The 22082-nt window shown below is 50.4% G+C and overlaps 1 protein-coding gene across 3 annotated transcripts in view; it reads right to left on the bottom strand.

Moving 5' to 3' along the window:
* The window catches only part of Arhgef7 (Rho guanine nucleotide exchange factor 7), a 108540-nt gene extending 87693 nt beyond the window's left edge, over positions 1 to 20847 (bottom strand). The window contains exon 1 of one of the 3 annotated variants that reach the window (XM_076913810.1): positions 20555 to 20847. In XM_076913810.1, coding sequence (XP_076769925.1) covers positions 20555 to 20719 — 165 coding nt within the window. In that variant the 5' untranslated portion in view covers positions 20720 to 20847. The remainder of the gene's footprint in view (positions 1 to 20554) is intronic. The other 2 variants (XM_034520038.2, XM_034520039.2) reach the window with 2 other exon arrangements.
* Positions 20848 to 22082: the final 1235 nt, after the last annotated feature.

Raw genomic sequence — 22082 nt, 5'->3', positions numbered from 1 at the left:
AATTGCTATTATCTGAATGTCCCTGTAACTCATGCTGACATCTGACCTCTTGAAGGACTAACAGCCACAGCAGGAGGGGGTGTCTAATGAAATCGGGGCATCTGGCCTGCTTCTCTCTGCCCCTTAAGTGCTCACCTGCCCTTCTGTCATGCTAGGACGTGACACAAAAGCTCTTACCAAGGGTGGCGCTGGGATCTTCAACGTTGCAGCCTCTATCTCTGGGATCAGCAAGCTCTGGTTACTGATCTCTGAGACAATAATCACATATCAATATTCGACATTAATTGTACCCGGCACATCACACCTATAGGGGATGCTGACATGGGGAGGTTGTGAGAGACCAAGGGGAACCAAGGGGAACAACACAGGAACTCATTGTACTTTGTACTCGATGTTTCTGAGAACCTCAAGCAGCTCTGAGAAGTCTGATCACAGTCAGCCCCTCCGACCTGTGCAGTCAGTTCAGGCTCCCACCCTAACACCACCAGCCAGCTAGCTGCTGTCTCCTTGTACAAGCCCTGCTCTTCCTGGGCCTGGCCAGGCCCCTCCTACCTTAAGACCTTTATGCTTGCTATACTCTGCCAGATCACTGTCCTCCAGGGTGTTCACACAAGTTTCTGTTCAACTGACACACCTCAGGAATAGCCACCCTGACTTCCTAATACAAACTGCCCACTGCCCACGATCCCCACTCCCCTTCACCCTCACCCTTTCCCTCCCTCTCTCCTGTTCTGTTTCCCTCCTTGACACTAGTCACCACAAACACGTTGTGCACTGAGTTTACAGGGCATCTTGCTTACCGATGACAGACGGTCCCCAATTAACCTTATGCAGCCAATCTAAATTTCCCTGGCTCCTCTCAAGAACTCTCAAACAAACTCCAGATAAGCACTCCTGTGGGCCTACAAGAAGTAGGCCTGTTTCCTCGCCTACTTCTTCCTAAGGGTGAAATCTCTTCCCCATTCGTTGGTCTCGGAACTCCTCATCCCAACTACCAGGACAATGGGCCTAAAAGTTTCAAATGTCCTTCCCAGCTTAATATACATATAGAGAGAGTATATATATATATTATTTATATTATAATACATATATGTGTGTATACATATACATACACACACATATATATTATATATATATATATATATATATATATATATATATATATATATATATATCCTAACTTTACCTCTGTCTATTTCAGCAGACTTCAGATCAGACTGCTCCAACAACTCCAGTGCCAGCTGTTTCCTCAGAATCTACATCTGGGCCCACCCTCACAGAGTGCACTTTCGTAGCCTCAGATGGCCCCACAGAACCTGGATATCAACTGAAACCGCCTGTTCTTCCCAAACTTGACCAGAAACCCAGCTTCCTCAGGTCCCTGATGACACTCCAGTGTCGTCAGGAAACAGCCAGAGAGATGAAGCCCACTTACCCAATATCTAATAATAAAACAAAAGGTGGGACTGAGGGCCTCCAGCAAGCAGAAACACGGCCCTGGCCAGCCTTGTCCTTCCCCCGTTCCCTCTGCCTTGCTAAACTGTTAGATTACATCCTAAAGCTAGCCACCAAGGTCCCTTATCTCCCCACTTCCTCCTCCTGAGGCTGACCACCGAGGTCCAGCTATCAAAGTATTGAACTCTAGCAATCAAAAGCCCACCTAATTAAATGCCTTTTAAACACCTCATCCTAACGTGGGGTTCCCTTCTTACCTTTATACCATAGGCCATTTTCCTACAGGCCATGTCTGTCTCTTTTCTATCCAGAGGCAATTCTTTGTCCCTCCTGGTCAAATATCCCTTTCCCCTCTCCCTTGTTCCCTTCGTATTCTCCCTCACCCTCCATCTCCTGTCTTTGTCTCTTATTCCCTGCCCTTAACCCTCTGGGGCAAATAAACATTGTGCTGAGAACCTGGTCTGGAATGTCTTGTGCCGATTCTGCCCCTTACAGTTATCTCTCTGTGCTCTGCAGTGATAAACGGTCTTGGGAACTATCTTCATTATTGTTCTACTGCTGTGAAGAGACACCAAGACTGGGGCAGTTTATAGAAGAGGGTATTTAATTGCGGACTTGCTTACAGTTTCAGAGGGTTAGAGTCTGTGACCATCATGGTGAGGAACATGGTGCCGGAGCAGTAGCTGAGAGCTCAGTCAGAGCTCACCCCTCAGTGACATCACCTCTTCTAACAAGGGCACACCTCCTAATTCTCCCTAAACAGTCCCCCAAGTGGGGACCAAATATATACAGAAGAGTACAGAGACCAGTCTCGTTTAAACCACCAGGGGGACAAATCCAAGGGAATATGATATGTATAGGCACTTAATATATTTTTCAGTGAATTAGTAAATTAAGGACCCATGTCTAAAAGCCCCTGAGTACCCATGTTGGCTTTGACCTTAGCCTCAAATGTGATGCTGATGGCTGTTTTAATGTCTGATTCCAAAAAGTCAACAGTCCTGGCCAATAGCCTGAGACATACCTCCTGTGCGTCTGCCATTGTCTGGACATCAGTGTGCACCTACACAGACAGCTATGAAGGGACTAGGCAATGGACACTCATCCCAGGGCCACTGCAGCTTAGAGCAGACCGTTCTGATGTAAGAATTAAAACATCCTTAAACTACCTCCTTGGAAACACAATCTTGGGAGCAAATGACACAGGAATGAACTATCCCCTTGGCTTTACCTAAAGACCATGACTCTTCCGGTTGTGACAGGCCTATTTCTGCTTGAGGCTGCTCCCCTAGGGCTCCCCTGCTCTCAGGCATGCTCTTGTGTGACAGTTCCCTCTGGGATTGCGACACTCCATCCTGCAGGAAAGCTCCCTAAGCAGGAAGGTAATCAACTCAAAATAGCTTCAGGAAGTCCCCTAAATCGACCAGATTTACCAGGTCTGCAAGAGTACGTAATAAAAGCTGAGAGCCCCTCCTTGGGCGTGCACAGTTAATTCGAAAAGAAGACACTCAAAAAGCCAAGGGGCATAGGAGACGCTGAGGCCAGACCAGCTGCTTGGAAGAAACAAACTGCTTCCTGGAGGAGGTTCAGAGCAACTGAGGAACCTGGAAAGGACACTCTCCAACCTGTTGAGCTGCCTGCAGGCTGTGCAGAGAGCTCCAGGTTCCCAGCTTTGTGAGCTGTCACGCATACTGGGGAGGGCACTGGTGATGTCTTTGAGCCATTTCTGCATCTGTAAGGAACCCCTCATCCATATTCCTGTAATAAAACTCACTGGTTCACCAAGTTGTGTTTTTATGGTATTCATACTTCGGTCTGTTTTGAAACCCCTATCTGGGTGGGTGGGGTCATAAATGCATATGCTGTGTCTCCCCAGGAAAAGTTTTGTCACACAACACATGCCCACATTGAGTTTGGGGCTCCATTTCCTGCAGGTGCATCAAGGCATCGATGTAGCCTATGTTGCCAAAGAAGCTCTGGTTTCAGAGCTATCACTGAGGAAGATCGCTGGCTCCACACAGGGTCCCCCCGCCAGCTGGCACTTTATGTGGCCGCCCCTGAGATCTGCATATTTCATCCGGGCTATGTTATATGGTTTCCTAAGTTTCATGCAAGGACTTTATGTAGACCTCAACAACTCTGATATTTCAGAGAGAAATAAAATAGCAATGGGGAACCACAGAGCAGGCTAGACCAGAGGTAGACATAGACAGAGGGGAGCTCTGTCTATGAGCAAGGCAACCCCACACTGACCTAGGCACCGGCTCACAAGTGCTGGCTCAGCTCAGGGTAGCTCCAGGGGAGGGTGACAGCCTGGCTACTCTCTCAGCTTCCCTCCTGATGAGCACATTCAGCCATGTCCTTGGTTTAGCACTTCTGCATCCTCCGTCAACTCTGCTTACTTCTGAGCCCGTGCTGGGAGATTTACTCTGGTGGGCTCTTTCCTCAGATCTGCGATATCCACTGGTCTCTCTTTCTGCAGCCTGGTTTTCTGTGGGGGATATTCTTTCTCTTCTGTCACTGTTTCTCAAAACCTCCTCATGATGGCCCCCTCAGAATTCCCCAGGCATGGCTCTAGAATCATCTCAATAGACAAGAGTTGACCACAGGATTTCCACAAAGCCCCTCTAAGAATGTTCATGCTGACCAGAGCTAAGGCTCGATGGCCCCAGCTCATCCTATGCATGTACAGTGTTCTGTGGTCTGCTGGGACAAGTACTGCCAAGTGTCCCTGTCCATTGGTTCTCAACAGAGGCTGAACGGTCGCCTACGAGGAGCTGGTGTGACCACCAGTTAGTCTCAGTCTTGGTGGAAACCGGCTTGAACCTGGCCCCACAAGCTTCCTCAGACCTACAGAGGACCAGGACAGCCCAGAGCAAAGACAACCATCCTCACGTCTCTAGAGGCAGTAGTGTGGGAGCACAGGAAGCCTGGCTATGCATCACAAACAAAAACATGTCAAAAGGAGGTCAGTGGACAGGTACAGTGGGACAAGCCACAATCACAGCCGGGAGTTTGTCTACAAAGCCTCACTAGGAGAGAATCCGTCTACACAGATCCTGCTGCTTCTTGGGGGGCGGGGGGGGGGAAGCTTCTAAAAACCCTTGTCTTTCTCGGTCCCTGCATGTTGAGTAGCCCACATTCACAGACCCTGGGCCAGAATCCTGAGTGTGGTCTTTTGGCAGATGGTACACCTCCCATTCCAGAGGAACTTTTTAGATGCACAGACATATATAGGGACCCCTCCCTCTTCTTAGACAAGTTCAAAACTCCTATCCAACCCAAACAGGATCTCTTTCCCCTCTTCCTGCCTCCATATTCCAGTGCTGCAGAAGTCAACCCAAGAAGACACTGGGACTCCACTGTCTAAGCAGAAAAGACACTAGGGAGGAGCTACCATGCCTGAGGAGACCCTCTAGGATGACCAGAAGACTGGCCACCTGGGCAAGAGTCCCCAAGGCTCATAGTCCTGGTTCTGTGTGATCTGTTCAGTAGGCTGCTCACGGCTCCCAACTGAGAGCCCCCAGAGCGTCAGCTTTCTCTCAGACCCGGGTAAGAATGCCGGTTGTCAGGACTGGCCCAAGCCCGTGAGATCTGGAAACATGTAGATGAAAGTCAACAGTTGATGATTTCCTGAGCCATTATGGTGACTCTCACCCAAAAAGTACCTGGACCAAAGGCAATAGAAGGGCCATGCTAAGTGAAGAGGCTCCAAACCCCTGATTCCCAAGCAATACGGGAGACTGTTAACATTTTAATATGCTGTGCCACCTCTGTGGAGAGGAGAGGGCGAGCCAGCCAGCCCAGACATTTTCTGCGTACAGCTCAGTAATGAGACACCTCTGCCATGGCCACTGTGACTCCCAAGAACTCTCCTCAGGGTCTCGTAAGAGAAGGCAGTAAGGAGCAAAATTCAATGTGTTTGCTTCCCCAGTCACGAAAATGGAGCTGAACTGGGGTGAATCAAGCTGGTTTTAATACTTCAGGTTGGAAAAATAATCCCTGAGAGACTTGCTCACATCGATCACACGGTATTCAGCGGTGCTGATCCAACAAACAACCGTTGGTTCGATTCCCTCCCTGGCTGCCATGGTATGTGACACGCTGTGAGCCCTTACCACACAGAAAAAGAAACAAAGCGTGAGAGTCCACAGAGCGGTGGAATGACAACAAATGACCCTCAGCTTGAAACTGAACTTGGCAGAAACTCTACATTGGCATCCCTGAAATGCCTGATGTCTCCCAGACCGAGACTGACGTGTCGACTACAAGACAGCATTTTAGAATAGTGTCAGCCTTCCCTTAAAAGCCACCCACTGCCTAATGAGTGAAGACACAACACAAATATAGTCGAGAGCCGAAGGTAATCATCTTGGAAGTTCTCAGGGCATTACTGTTTACGACCAACACAGCACATGCTGGACTCAACCCAACCCAAGGACTCGTTCACTGGGAAGCAAAAGGAACAGACTGTATAAGCTAGGAGACAAGAGAAACACACCGTAGACATACCCTCCTGGAGCTGCTGGGGCAGAATATGGTTTGCTAGAGCTCCTACATGGAGAAAAGCATATCCGAAGGTCCACTCCTGCTAACAAATTCCCTATACGGTTTGTAATGGCAGGACTTCTGGTTGAGTCTGCCACAAACACTGTAAGTTCCCACGCCTGCTTTCTGCAGGCATTCGGATATTTGAACTCTTGCTCAGTGAGGCTACCCCACTTTGTAACTCCATTTCCGTTCCTCATGTCCAGCTAGCTCCAGGCTCTCTCCTTCAGCCCATCTCCCTCAGCACAGAGCCTTGGCCAAGGTCATCGAGATAAGTGCAGCCTTTAACCTGGGTGGCCGAGCCAGTCCTGCTGAGCCTGCTGACATCACAGGTAAGGTATCCTTCCCTCATGGTGACGAGTCTTTCAGTGACAGAGCTCAACCTCATGGCTGCACGTTCCTTGGTCTCCTGGTCTCCTGGGCACTGGCTGTTATTCATTTCTATCTTGGCCTCAGGCCTTCCCACACCTGCAGTATATAACGCTCCCTGACACACACACACCCCTGTGGAATCTCACCTGCCTACAGCTCAAAGTCTTGTCTCTAAACCGTCACTCCCAAATTTATAACTGACCATTGCCCCTGCCCCCAGATGTTCACAGCTCCACAGACACCACTACCAAATGTTCCATACCATACTCATGACCTCCACAGAGCAGCCAGGGCTCACATGGCTTCTCCTGCTGAGCTTCCACAGATAGGTAGGGATTGGAAAGGCCACTACTGTCTTCCCTTGATGCTCTCTCACCCCACTCCACCCTCATCTCTTTGCAGCCCCCCACCTCAGGCCTAACAGCTCTCCTGTGTTTTCTACCCTATGACTGGAGTGTTGTTTTCTAAACACTTAACCAATCATGGCTCAAAGCCTTGCAAACACCTTGCTCATCAGGGCCTCTGCTGTCTTCCCTCTCTATCCCCCAGAGAACACTTTGATGCAGGCCTGGATCATCCAGCACAGGTCTAGGGAACCAGGTCACCCCTGCCCCAGGCCAAGCAGGGCCTCTATCTAGTGCATGTGTCCCCTGCTTTACATGGCCACCATCTGCCAGGGCTCATTGTGAAGCGAGAGTCTTCCCTAAGCCACTCAGTCCCATCTGCCAAGGGTCAGCCAGGTCCCATTGCTGTGCGTATTTGGAAATCTGTCTCCTGCTGTCCGAGCACATAGCTCCTTCACAGAAGGGCCAGCTCACACCGGTTCTCCAGTTACTCACCCCCACAGCTCTCGGAACATAGAAAACAGTCAGGCAAGATCTGGTGAGACAGACACAAATGAACAGGGAGCCTCTCTGTAGTAACGCCCCTCCCCAACCATGAATGTAAGTATTCCAGTCATCCATGGACTTTAAAGCAATGCATGTCTTCTTCTTTCACAAGGAGACTCAAAGATACGGAACAGCCAGTGTGATGAGTCAAAGTCCCATTCCCCCAGAGAAGCAAGTGATGGAGACTGTCCTGTGCCACTCACTGTGGCATCCATGGGCAGTATCAATGAGGACGGATCTATTCTTCCTCGGAATTATCAATAAGGTTCTCTCTCTCTCTCTCTCTCTCTCTCTCTCTCTCTCTCTTCCTGTTTTCTTTCCTCTTTTGCTATAGCAACCGACAGTTTTTATTTCAGATTCAAACCATTTTGCTGGATACATTTTGTAGGAATACAATTGAGTTTAATATATAAATTTTGCTAAACTCACTTGTTAGTGCTTCTGGCTATTTTATGGCACATACTCAATTTTCTACATAGACAATTGTATGGTGCGGTGTCTATGTAGAAAGGAAATCTTACCTTCCTTTCCAGATGGGTACTTAGGTTTCTTTTATCCTCAGACATCCAGGGAAAGATTAAGCAGAGGAAGAGACAGTTGCATCCGAGTCTTGCCCCTGATCTTGGGGATGCTCCATCTCACTCCTGTTTACACCAGTGGCGGTGGATTCCACAGCAGCCCCTTCAGCAGGCTGGTGACCTTTCACCCTCACCTGAGTGGCTGGCAAGATGTTTCGGGAATGGATGATGGATAATCCTGGATGCTTCTCTGCATCTATTGACACAATCCCGTGGTTTTTCTCTTGTAGATTGTTAACACAGTCAATTATATCAATGGGTTTCCAACAGAGACACCAACATGACTCTTAAGACTGGTCCTTCTTGGTAAAAAATAGTACCACTTTTACATAATGCTGATAGATTTTCTTAATAAACATGGTTTGCCTGCATGTATGTGTACCATGTGCATGCAGTGCCTATAGAGACTAGAAGAAAGCACCAGATTCCTGGGACTCCAGTTACAACCAGCGCTCTTAACCACTGCACCATCTCTCCAGCCCCTCCTAGAGTAATTAGTCTAAGCTTTACCCCTAAGTTCGTGAACGTCATAGGTTGGGGATATCTCTTCTTACAATATCTTTGTCAAGTTTGCCCTTGGGGTAGGTTCACTGCTTAGAATAAAGTAGGAAATATTCTTTATCTGTAAGTTTTAGAAGACTTTATGAAGAACTGGCTTTATTTCCCCCCACCAAAGGGAAATGGAATTTTCTTTACGGGAGGTGTTTTCCTCTCCAAATCTGATTTCTAGACTAGGTGTAGGACTATTTAGGTTATTGGCTTCCTCTTGAGTAAGTTTGGACGACTGTCCTTTCCAAGGGACTTGTGTACTTTGTCTGAGATGTAGAATCCACTGGCAAAGAAAAAAAAAAAAAAAAAGCCAGGTTCAGAACTAAGTCTTTTATATAGGAGAGATGACAGAGGTTCTGCTTAGCCAACAAAATGATGGGCTGGGTATTAGGTCTATCTTGCACCTTACTGACATAAATTGGCATAGTTATGCTCTAATTGTATTTTGAGAGAAAAGTTTTATTTTAACAGGAAGGGTGATATGTAGGAGGAGCTAAGGTGTGAGGAGTAAGGAGAGGAGGAGGAGAAGGAGAGGAGGAGGAGAAGGAGAGGAGGAGCTAGGTGATGAGAGAGAAAGAGAGAAGGGGGCCAGACATGGAGGCAGATGTTCACATGTCTCCGCCAGTCAAAGATAGTTGATATATCTAGGTTGGGTATTAGGTTACACTTCTGATTGATATTGAGCATTGCCAAATTTATAAAGCCATTGGTTAACATTTAAAAAAATGTATAAAAGCAAAAAGGAGAAGGGGGCATGGGATAGAGGTTTTCTAGGGAGGGGAAATGGGGAAAGGGGATGGCATCTGAAATGTAAATAAAATATCCAATAAAAAAAACTGCCAAAAAAAAAAAGAATCCACTGGCAAAGCTCCCCTCCTGCAGCAACGTTCAAGTTCGCGGTCTTTCTGACTTCCTCTCTCTTTTTCTCATGGTCGTCTCTAAATGATATCCATATTATGGTGCAATTCAATATATCCATGACATGATGACAGCCAAGGAGCAGCCATCCAAGACCTCCCAGGTGCCAAAAATATCTTAACATTTGGGTATCGCTGGACCACGAGCTTCTCTCATGCACCCATTCTGGTCTTTCTCACCTTTGTTCCTTCCTATGGGCTAAGTTCTGATCTCTTCAAGCAGAAGCCCCATCAGACAGCAGGAAACCATCCTGTGTGTTGGGCAGCTTGGTATTGCCCCAGGCATCACCTCATGGCCAAGAGCCAGTGATGATGAAGCTGTGGTTGCTTCTGGGAGAGCTGCCTTAGCATGGCCGAGTCCATGATAAGCTCACCCCTCGTACTTGTCAGCAGCTGATAGTGTCTGAAGATGCTAATCCCGTTCTCCTGTCCAGGGACAATACGGCCTCTGTGACACGGTCTGGAAGTTCATCCTTTGACACGAGTCTATCACTCTGGCCACACACTATAATAGAGCCTGTTTTCGAATGACTGTACCCAGAAAGTATGTTTCTGTGTGGGAAAAGCCTGTGACCAGCAGTGGTGTTTCCTGAGATTAATTATACATCACAGATCTTAAGTACAGCAAGCTCTTCAACACCGCAGGGAGACGGCTCAGGAGAAATCAGGGCAGCCGGGATGAAGTGTCCTGAGTCTCTCCCTCCTCCTGTGAGCCTGCAGCACAAGCAATCGAATCTGAAGCATGCTTCCCAATCCTCTCCTCTTCTGTCACAATTATTGTGACATTCTTACTCGATGTGACTGATAAAGTCACTCTTTAGTCATGAGTTCAAAAGGCAATCAGTGTTTTCTGAAAATCTGTACTCCTAACCAAAGGGGGTTTTTTAATTTTTATTTTTAAATTATGATTATTATGATGGTGATGATGATGATGGTGGTGGTGGTGGTGTTGGTGGTGGTGGTGATAAAAGAGCTCCAGCAGCTTAAGCAGGCTTCACACTTGCCGTGTGGCTGAGGACGACCTTCAGTTTCTGAGCATCCTGCCTCCACCTTCCTCCTGCTGAAACTACAGGTTTGCACTCCACACCCAGTTTTATGGGGTGCTAAGGATGGGCCCCAGGGCTTCAAGCATGCCAGGAAAGTATATTACCAACTGAGCCACTTCCTGGGCCTGCAGCTCATGGCAGTCTTGACAGCCTAACTCACACGCAGGTGTCCACTCGGGCTGAGTGACAGAGAGAGGTATGTTCCAGCTCTAGACTGATCGGTCAGGGATGGCCCAGGAGAGGACTGCTGGGCTCTTCTCTATGTAACCCCTAGCCCCCAGCCACCAGCCACCATCCTGGGCTTGTCTTCTCAGTGGGCCAGAGATGAGCACAGACCTAAGGTAGCCCCTAAGAGCCAGCAGCAGATATTCCTGCCCTCCCATTGGCCAGGTCCCATCTAGACTGGCTCGTGTTCCAATGAAGAAATCAGCTCCACCTCTTGACCTGCTTAAAGTCGCCTTGATCTAAAAAGTCTAGAACTCCCGACAGCGGAGGTGGCCGTCTCCCTCTTCGCCTGCTCTTGAGATTCTCGTCCTCCTATTGGGCCGCCTTGGCCAGTCTCCATATGAGACTTTTGCTTTGTCTTACTGTATCTTGTTTTGTCCTGTTTGGTTGTTGTCTCTTGAAGGCCTGTTCTTTTCTGAAGAGGAAACGGAGGTGGGGCGGGGTGGATCTGGAGTAGAGGGGAGGTGGGGGTGGGGTCTAGGAAGAGGGGGGAGAGGCAAAGCTGGGATGTATTGTATGAGAGAAGAACCTATTTTCAATAAGAAACAATAATTAAAATGAAAAGGTGTGGTGTCAGAGAGGCTGGAGACTTGGGGTCACTTCCTGAAGCCCCCACCTCCTTCCTTACTTGACCCAAGCCAGTGTCCTCCGGATCTTTACACAGGAACAACTTCTAGCTCAGTCCTGTGGGCTCCATTTACTTAGACTCTAGCGTGAGCAGTTCTCCCGAAACTAAAATTTCCAATGTACACAATCCTCTGTGACCACCCCTCGGGTAACCTAACTGTGTAAGGGGACATCTGGGCTGCAGGACTTCTGCATCCTTGACACAGAGGGTTCAAACACTCCACATCTAAGACCGTGGCAGGTCTCCTATGAAGTCCCTGAAGAGGTGGTCAGAACACACAACGGTGTGTGGTGCTAGCATACCTGTGATAGGAGCCTGACAAACATATCATGTTTGAATAATTCTCTCTCTCTCTCTCTCGAATAACTCTCTCTCTCTCTCTCTCTCTCTCTCTCTCTCTCTCTCTCTCTCTCTCTCTCTCTCTCTCTCTCTCTCTGTGTGTGTGTGTGTGTGTGTGTGTGTGTGTGTGTGTGTACAGGCACACACATGTATGTGGAGGTCAGTCAGAGGTCAACATTAGGTGTTGTCCTCAGTCATTATTTTTTGTGACAGCGTTTCTCATTGACCGAGGAGCTCACTGATTGAGCGAGGGCCTCTCCAGGGATCCTCCTGTCTCCATCCCCCATCCAGACCTTGGATGACAGACAAGTGCCACCATGCCCAGTTTTCACTGTAGAGCTGCAGATCAGAACCCAGGTCCTCCTTTGTGCACAGCAAGCACGCTACCAACTGAGCCACCTCCCCACTCCCCAGATTAACGGAACATGTACATTTGGGAGGGGTTCTATGGATGTTCTGTGTGAACATCGCGCTGCTCTGGCTGCAGGACCACAGCACAGTGGGTGAGCATCACCAGCCTGGCTGAGGGGGCCACCGAAGCTCAGGGCAAAGGCTGAAAACACAAAGTCTCCTAAGCTGACTGGCAGTGAAGAACAGCAGGAGGCTACAGCAGCCCACAGCCCTCTGTCTGTGGCACAGGCATAGCTGCCTGTCTCCCCTCCATCCATGACTTATGGCCTTTAGCCGGCATGAAGAAGCTCCACCAGGGAAGCCTGAACCGCAGCAGCTGAGAATCCAGCAGCTGTACAGGGACCTGGAGCTGAGCCATGTGCCCTTCCCTGAGATGACAGTGGTCTGTCCAGGAAAGGGAGGGAGGCAACATTCTCCCCCGCCCCAGAAAATAAGGTTAACAGAATCTGTCCCTTGTAAGACTAAAGCATTGTTTCTGGATCTGGGTGGTTCTGTGGTCACACCCTAGCTTCTAGCTTCAGGGACAGAACAGCAGTTCCACAACACCCAGCATGTCTTCTCACTAACCCTGGGGACACTCTGCTGCCCCGAAAAGCCACTCCTGCCAGTAACGGCTGTGAAAACTGACACTCAGTGAAGGCAGACAGGGGACCTAAAGTCATGCAGCAAAGGACTGCAGTATGAATCCGAGTCTCCTGGCCCTGGAAGACCTGCAAGAACCATGTCTAACAGATCTCCAGGAAGGGATGAGAGACCTGGGGACCAGCAGTGTCTGGCTTTTGTATGGAAGTGTTGCATACACAGAGGAACAGCAAGCACTTGCCTCTAGGTAAGTGACAGACACAGGACAGTCTCCATCTTACATGGAATCCCGGTTCAGAAGCTAAAAGCATCATAGGACACACAGCCCTGCCCAGCCTCACACTGTATTCCACGGGGACCAGTTGTGTGTGAGGAAATAAATTGCCCACTCTCACGCTACTCCACATGTCTTGGTGCAGAAACTCAGTAGCCACCGACACAGCATGCAAGCTCCAGGATTCACAGTGAGGCTCAGACTCAGAGCCAAGTCTATTTTACGCTCTGCTCCTGGTAACCGTGGGAAAGGGAGTCTGAGAGGACTGACACCGGCCAGCTGCAGAGGAGCCACATGCAAAGGGTATACCCAGCAGGCCACCGCCACCATTTGCACACTGCAGAGGAAGCCATGATGCCATGGTCCTCTGCAACGTTGCCCTTCCCTCCCCTGACCCCTAACTGAACAGGGACAGTGCCACATGATCTAATCCTTAGGTCAGACCTGAGCCACTCTATGATGTTCCAGTCTGGGTTGCAAGTTCCTGAAGGCTGTGACTATTCATCTCCCCTCAGACCGGGCAGATTCTCTTCACCTTCGAAGCTGGGTGACCTGAGGGAAGATGTCTTCCGTGCCAGTGCCCCTTCTACAAAGTGAGCCCTCACAAGATGCACTGAGGAAGTAAGCAAGTCTCTGTGATTATGGGATGGTGCTTTCTTAGCCTTGATGAAAGTTGGGTAGTTCCTGCAGGCAGAGTACAGCAGGAAGGCTCTGGTTACTTCTAATGACGGAAGGAAGGGCCCACCAGGACAGCACACGCTAGACCCAGGAAGCTCAGAACTCTCTCAGTGATACTCCCAGGGGCACCGGTAGCCATGATTCCCACTCTCTTGTCCCAAGCTGGCTGTGTGCACACATGTGTATGTGTCCACATGAGTGTATACACACCTGGTGAGCATGCATGCACCCTTACGCATATGTGCATATGTACATGTGTGTGCTGCTGCATGCTCACCTCTGCATGTGTGTGCATATGCATGTGTGCATCTACATGAACATACACACATCTAGTGAGAACACATATGCCTTCATACATATACATTTACGTGTACTGCTGTGTGTACTAAGTTTGCACATGCATCTATGCATCTATGTGGGTAGACTTGTGTGCTAGTGAACATAAATGCACCTTTATGCACATAAACATGTAACCTGTGTGTGCTTCTGTGTGTACCCATGTGTGAACATCTTTGTGTGTATCTGAGAGTATATACACGGACATCAGCAAGTGTGCACACAGTTTTGTGTATGTGCACATGCACGTTCAGCTGCCTGTTCACCTCTGGGTGGATGTGCGTGTACACGTGCCCAACATAAACACTACTGTGTGTTCAGTCTGGCCCTCAGGAAATCTCTTCAGAGTTCCTGAGTTAAACTGAATTTAAATGTTTTGGTTTGGGTTTTTTTTTTGTTGGGGTTTTTTTTTTTTTGTTGGGGGGGGTTGATTGTTTGTTTGTTTATAAGTCAACAGGGCAGTTCCAGTTCACTCATCTCCAGGCCTGAAACCCAAAACCATCCATTGTACTTGCTGGTTCTGGGCAAAGGCAGCATCCTGAAGTCACAGGCTTTTAAAGGAAACAAAGTGAACTACTGCAAGGTTCAGTGTGCAAGACTCTACTCAAGGCCGCCTGTGGCTGGGCTCTCATTAATGATGGTCTAAGTGAAGTCTGTTTTCTAACTTTCCCAAATGAACAACCAGTCAACTGACATGCCTTCATGAGAGCCACTGTGCTCCCCTTCATCATGAGAGCCGCTGTGCTCCCCATCTTCATGAGAGCTGCCGTGCTCCCCTTCATCATGAGAGCCTCCGTGCTCCCTGTCTCCATGAGAGCCGCTGTGCTCCCCATCTTCATGAGAGCCTCCGTGCTCCCTGTCTCCATGAGAGCCGCTGTGCTCCCCATCTTCATGAGAGCCGCTGTGCTCCCCATCTTCATGAGAGCCGCTGTGCTCTCCATCTTCATGAGAGCCGCTGTGCTCCCCATCTTCATGAGAGCCGCTGTGCTCCCCATCTTCATGAGAGCCGCTGTGCTCCCCATCTTCATGAGAGCCGCTGTGCTCCCCATCTTCATGAGAGCCGCTGTGCTCCCCATCTTCATGAGAGCCGCTGTGCTCCCCATCTTCATGAGAGCCGCTGTGCTCTCCATCTTCATGAGAGCCGCTGTGCTCCCCATCTTCATGAGAGCCTCCGTGCTCCCCGTCTCCATGAGAGCCGCTGTGCTCCCCATCTTCATGAGAGCCGCTGTGCTCCCCATCTTCATGAGAGCCGCTGTGCTCCCCATCTTCATGAGAGCCGCTGTGCTCCCCATCTTCATGAGAGCCTCTGTGCTCCCTGTCTCCATGAGAGCCGCTGTGCTCCCCATCTTCATGAGAGCCACTGTGCTCTCCATCTTCATGAGAGCTGCCGTGCTCCCCTTCATCATGAGAGCCTCCGTGCTCCCTGTCTCCATGAGAGCCACTGTGCTCCCCATCTTCATGAGAGCCTCTGTGCTCCCTGTCTCCATGAGAGCCACTGTGCTCCCCATCTTCATGAGAGCCGCTATGTTCCCTGTCTTCATGAGAGCTGCTATGCTCCCTGTCTCTATGAGAGCTGCCGTGCTCCCTTTCACTTCATCATGAGAGCCGCTATGCTCCCTGTCTCTATGAGAGCTGCCGTGCTCCCTTTCACTTCATCATGAGAGCCTCCGTGCTCCCTCTCTCCATGAGAGCTGCTGTGCTCCCCGTCTTCATGAGAGCCACTGTGCTCCTCATCCTACACAACCTGCTCTGAGTGATTAAGTCATTAACCCTGTCACCACAGCCACCACTGAGCATGTGCTGCTCAGTGCCCAGGCCCAGAGAGAGTGCCATTCTTGAGTGGGCGTTTCTATTGTCTTCCCACGTGCCACAGAGACTCTTTCTCTTCCCATCCCAAGGGAGCTAACCTATCTCTTCCTATCGGCTGCCAAGACTGACTCAAACTGAGTCTTGCATCAAGTGAGATAGCAAACCCTTGAGAGGTTTTCCATGGCTGCTGCGGGAATGTGAAGCACACACAGCCCAAGTCACGTGTCAGGAAGGTCAGTCCAGACCACCCAGATGTCCATCTCCCCCAACAACATCTGTCTTTCTGCCTCACACTGTTCTTGCATTTAGCTGTGCTTCCTCTTGATCTAACCTCTTAAGAAGAGCCTGCTATTTAAGACACCGAGCTGGTGCCTCCATAAAGCCTTCGCCCTCAGTTCCAGAGTCTCTGGTGCATGAAGGTATTCTGCATGCTACCAAAGAGCTATGTGAACAAGCCAGCTCAAACCCTTTCTCCACAATGTTGCACTGCCTGCAAGATACGCTAGGGCAATGGTGGCACACGGCTTACGGGTGTAACCAACCAATAGCTGATCTGATCTAAGGTCCACTCCATGAGATGGAACTCAAACCAAACACTGTTTAGTTTACAAAGAACCTGAGACTAGATATCCCAGAGACCTAGGGTAAAAGCAAATAATACTGGTCAAAAAGAGAGAGAGAGAGAAGTGTAGCAACAGATAAAGTAACTCCTGCCTTTCTGATATTTCTGTTATATTCATAGATCAGTTCCTTATTCAACCAACACTAGAGAAGCTTCCTCCTGCAGCAGAAGGGAACAAATACAGAGACCGTCATCCAGACATTATGCAAAGACTTTGGAACACTCATCTCTAAATGGGACATCTCCATCAAATCCCTCTCCTTCTCAGGATTCAGGGAACCCTGCAGAAGAAGACGCCAAAGAAGTGGGGAGGACGGGGAATGGGGGACACCAAGAAAACACGGTCCCCTGGATCAACATGAGCAAAGCTCAAATGAACTCAGAGAGACTGTGGCAGCATGCACAGAGCCTGTACAGCCTACACCAGGTCCTTCCTCTATTTCTATATTACAGCTTTCAGTTTCCTCTTCATGGGACTCCTGAGTGCTGGAGTGGGCGGGGCTCTGACATGGGGTTCTTTTCCTTCTGTTGATTTTTCTTGTCCAACTTTGACACGACGGCTTTTGTTTTATCTTATTATAATCCTATTTTGTTTTATATATTTTTAAGTGAATGAATGAATTAATGAAAACCTAGCCACTAGGGTAAAGGTTAACAACTGAGCTGCCATTTATACCTGCAGGGAGAGGGGAAACCAGTTTTCGCCAGTGGAGTGACACTGGATATATCGACCACTAGAGCAGACCTCATGTTCAGGAGTAGCTGACCAACATATACAGCTTTATTGTGTGCTTTTATTTAGTTACAGTGTGGTGGGGTTCCCCCCCCCCTTTGGGGTATTGATTAATTTTGCTTTCTTAGTTTATTGGGGGGTGTGGTTGTTGTGCTGGGTATTTGTTTCTGTTTTTGGAGAAAGATCTTTAAGTTGGAGGTGAGGATCTAGAAGGACTCGGGAGAGAGAAAGAATATGATTAGAGTATATTTAAATTTAAAAATTGTTTCAGTTTTTTTTTTTTAAATTTTTAGAGACAGGGTTTCTCTGTATAGCCCTGGGTGTCCTGGAACTCATTCTGTAGACCAGGCTGGCTTCAAACTCAGAAATCTGCCTGTCTCTGCCTCCCAAGTGCTGGGATTAAAGGCCTGCACCACCACTGCCCGGCTAAAAATTGTTTTTTGATAATTAAAAAAATTACCAAAAGTTACCTCCACAATGTCAAGTAGGTAAGAAAGTTCTTAATAACTTGACTGAGATCGACTGTGATTGGACTACGTTCCACAAAATTCTCACATGGGGGTCCCAGACCCCGGGGACCTCAGAATGTGGGTTTATCTGGTAATGGCCAATCTGGATGTAATTGGGGAGATGCCCTCATACCGGGTAGGGTACCTGTATGTAGATTTGTAGTAGATTTGGCCAGAGTGAGAGCCTCATATAAACAGTTGTGTTTCCACAAACTTAGGGATCCCCGGCCGTGTGAGAAAAGCCTGGGCAAGAGTCCCAGCACATGCTGGAAGCACACGCCACACCTTGATCACAAACTTCTGACCTCCAGACCACAAGACAGGAGGACCCCTGATTTCAGTCACATTCCCAAATCCCGGTGACCCCATGTCTCCCACAGAGAATGTCACGTGGGCTGCACACGGCTCCCCTGGCCCACTCGGGGACACACAATAGGAACAAAGTTCCCAGAGGTTTTCATGGCAACTGAGAAACTTCATACACTGCGTTCATGAGTAAAATTAAAACAGCATTTTAGCATAGATTACGCTGGGTGGTTTTCTATCCTCTAATATTCCTGCATCTAGGGTGTGCCTCCTTTGACAAAATAACCTAGAATTGTCTGGAGCGGGGGTTTTCGCCAGGCTGGTGCTGCCAAGGGCTCAGGGACATGATGGCTAGGGCAGGTTTGAGATCAGAAGAGGGGGCAATAGGATGTAGGACCCTATCAGGGCCTGGCTCTCCCTAGAACAATCAAAGGGCAAGACCTTGATCGGCAGAGCTGGGAAGACTTGCCAGTCCCAGCTTCCCTCTTTCCTGCAATGGAGAGCTGTGGCACACAGCAGTGAGCAGAACCTCTTACCGCCAGTCTCTCTAAAGAGAAGAGCAAACGCAGAGGCTCGGGAAAGGGACACTGACCCACCATTTTCTTTGCCTGAGCTGGAGCTCAAGGAATGCCCCGTCCCCGCTAGCCAACCCCATTGTGAAACAGAACAGGACGTGCTCTTAATAAAAGACACATGGGAAGCCTTCATTCAGCACTCGTTCCCAGGCCTGAACTCCATTTTAAACTTATGAACTTGCAAAAGGGAAGTCCTACGCTGCTCACAACCCGCCAGTGTCAGCCTGTCCACGTAGCAATGGGTCCAGCTAAGACCCTTTGTGTGTGCCCCACAAAAGTTCAGCTCCAGTTTCCAGGCATTTCCTTTTTAAGGAGAGGGGGCCTTTCTCTTGCATTCTACCATCTAAGCAAAAGCTGCCCCACACATGTGCTCTGAGACAAATGTGATTACATGCAGGCATTGCTACGTGCGGATGACTTCATGGCAGATGCAAACTCGTAGAATCCAGTATTTCTGACAGTGGCTGATGGTTTACTCCCCACAACTGCCCCTCACCCAAGAGCCAAGGGACTACCATCCTTCCCGAAGAAGGACAAAACACCACCAACCCTAGAGATTCCCACTCAACTGTAGTTTCAGAGTGTTTGGGGGCCATTTATTTTCAATCCCTCTCTGTTGTGTCAGAGATGAAAGAGCCGCTGCAGCTTCCTCGGGAAATCTTTCTAGAATTTAAAACAGAATATGAATTTTGAAGTTCATATCAATCATATCGATGCTGCAAACATGTCACGAGACATGCACACAGATGGGGACATGTCCGTTGACACAGTACAGGAATCTTTTCACAGCTCCTCAGAAATGAAACAGGGTTTTCTTTAAGCCTGTTTTGGAGAACCTTAGCTTGTGTTTCATTCAAACATCTGTCTTTTATCATCACCAGTGGCCGGATGACAGCCTGCTTTTCTCGGTGCCTGGAAAGTCAGACCCTGCTCTTTAGCTGTCCCATCTTAAACTCTAACTTTATTGATCTGCCCCATTTATAAGCAGTGTTTTCCACATCAGTTAGTCCTTCTAAGATGCATGTTGTTTTCATAATAATGTTCCGGGAAAATACCTAAAATCTGTGGTACGCATGCGGAGTCCACGTGAAATGTTTTCTGCAGCACGCCAATTTATGAATAAAACGAGAACCTCTGCTTTTTCAGGTCACTTAATACACATTAACAAATTGTCCTGCCTGGGGCCTGTGCATGTGTGCGTGCGTGCACATATGCGTGTGCGTGCGTGCGTGTGCGTGCGTGTGCTACTTCTTGCTAATTATGGGACACTTCCATTTCTGTATTTAACACCTTTTAAGTTACTAAGGATCTTAAGTTTTCTTGTAAACTGCATATTGGCATGATCTTGGACAAAGGACTTAAGTATTTTTTGACCTATAAAAGCTGGCTGTTCTTAGAAGTGCTCCCAACCCCTGACCCGGCCTGCTCAGTTAGCTTGCAGATGAAAACAAACTTTGGTCACCCAGAGCTGCGGTCAAGGTTCACACTGCAGCACCAGGGAGCCAGCAGCCAGCAGCAGCAAGCAGACTGCTCCAAATCTAGCAGGCAGTGAAGATGAAAATTCCGAACCATCCCCAAAGAAGCCGGGGACTTCAACACCCGGTGCGCGCTGTTCTGCAGGCTTGGATGAGTGAGGAATCCCTTGGTAGGGAAAGCAGTAAGTCATTTCACAGCTCGGCCCTCCCTTGGCTTTGGCTGCATCCTTTAAACATGCCCAGCCACCGCTCCATTCAACGCAAGGGTGAAACTGCAAAGCCAGCGACGAAAACCTTTCAAACAAAGCCATCGCAGAAAGCTGCGCGGCACAGAGACGACGTTTTCTGATCGGTGTCGGCGAGGGGCGAAGCAGACCTCCCAACTTCACGTTAGGGTGGAGCAGAACACCAAAGCCGCCGGCGTAGCCAACTCTCCTTCTCGTGACCCCGAGCCGGCCCCGAGCGTCACCGCGGCCCCCTCCGCTGTCTGTGCTCTCAGGGCGGGTCCCTTTCCCGGCGCCCCGCACACAATGGCGCCCCAAACTCCCGCCGCCGGTCCCCGCGCCTAGCGCGCCGCCGGGTCCGCGCACAAAGGAGGGCGCGCGGGCCCCGAGCCGGCGCGCGCCAGGTGCTCCCGCGCGCCCCGCCGCCCGCCCGGGCCAGGGACCCACCCGAAGACCGCGCCATTGCCACTTACTTTCTCGATGGACCCGGGCAGCAGGCGCTCCAGCAGCCGGCATAGGACCACCCCGTCCTTGAGCGACGCCTGCAAGAAGACCTCGGGATCCGAGATGGTTTTCTTGGGCGACTCCAGCACGCCCAGGGTGATGAGCCACGTAACGGTCTGCTCGGCAGAATTCATCGCTGCGGCGGCTCGGGCTGCGCGCACAGAGGGGGCGCCGCGCGCGATCACCTCGGAGCGGCCCGGGCCGCGGCCACCCGCGCCCCCGCCGCCTCCGCGCCCATGGGCGGCCGCGCGCCGGCGATTGGCCCGGCCGGCCCAGCAGGTCCCGCTCGGCTCCGCGGGCTCGCGCGCGCCCTGGCCCGCTGTCAAGTGCCTTTTCATTAGCGGCGCAGGAACCTGCGGGCGCCCGGCACCGCCCCCGCCGCCGCCCCCCGGCCGCGGCCGCCGTCGCCCGATGACATCACCGGAGAAGAAAGACGCGGCGGCCGCCCGCGCGCACCCCCCGCCCGCCCGGGCGCACGACAGCTGGCGCGCCCCCCGCTCACCTGCGCCGCCCGCGCGCCCCGGGGCTGCGCGCCTTTGTGGGTAGGGTGGCGCGCGATTAGTAAGCGCTTCCCAGAATGCTCTCTTGAGCTTGCCCGCCGACTGCGGGGCGCGGGCGTCTCTTCGCCACCTCGCCAGCCGGCGGGGATGGCACGCACATGCTCGTTAGATCTGTGACCAGATGGGTCTCACTCGGGCAGGAGCAAGCGTCGGGGACGCGGGCGCCGAGCTACGCGGCTGGCTACAAGGCCACCGGCGGGGGCGAGAGCGGGGAACGGGGGGGGGGGGGGGGCGCGGGCGACCTTAGTAGCCAGAAGCCTTGCGTGACTCCTGGTGAAATTGACGGTGACGTGTCCAGCGATCAAGAGCACACCGCAACCTCGGGTGGGTGTGCGCGGAAAGGGGGAGCAGCGTCCGTTGGAGAGCGCGCTGGCCACGCTTAGGCCCTGAACTTGGACGTCCTCTTCCAGCGCAAAGGATGTGACAGTAGCCTGGGGGGGTAGGTGGGGGCTTGCCGTCAACCGACGAGGATTTTCACTTACTCCAGCCCCTGGCCCCAGGCTTTCCCTGCTGACTGCCACTCCTAAACAGTTTAAAATAGAGCTTGCAAAGTCCCAGGAGACCTTTCCCCTGGGCCAGGCACCCACGTTTGTCCTGTAACTGCTCGAGGCTAGAAGCCATGCGATGCTGTCAGAAAAAAAAAAAAATCACAGGTTCGACCCTCTTGCATTCTCCAGATGCTTCCACCACCACCATCGATTGCATTTAATAGCATCTTCTGGCTACGTGACTATGTTTCTGTTCCAGACCCAAACAAAGCATTAAAATAGTGTGAAGTCTGTGGAGGACCAGCTTCTCTGTGATGGCAGCTGCCTTCAGCAGAGCGCTGGCCAGCCCTAACCATGGTGTCTTTCCCACCATCAGACCCAGGCCTCACTATTTGTCCATTTTCCTGGTTACCTATGAGGGGTAGCCTCGGCTATCCAGCTCTAGAAGC

Source organism: Arvicanthis niloticus, chromosome 16 (assembly GCF_011762505.2).
Source record: "Arvicanthis niloticus isolate mArvNil1 chromosome 16, mArvNil1.pat.X, whole genome shotgun sequence".
In the NCBI taxonomy this organism is placed as follows: Eukaryota; Metazoa; Chordata; class Mammalia; order Rodentia; family Muridae; genus Arvicanthis; species Arvicanthis niloticus.
This window is presented reverse-complemented; position numbering and strand designations above follow the sequence as displayed.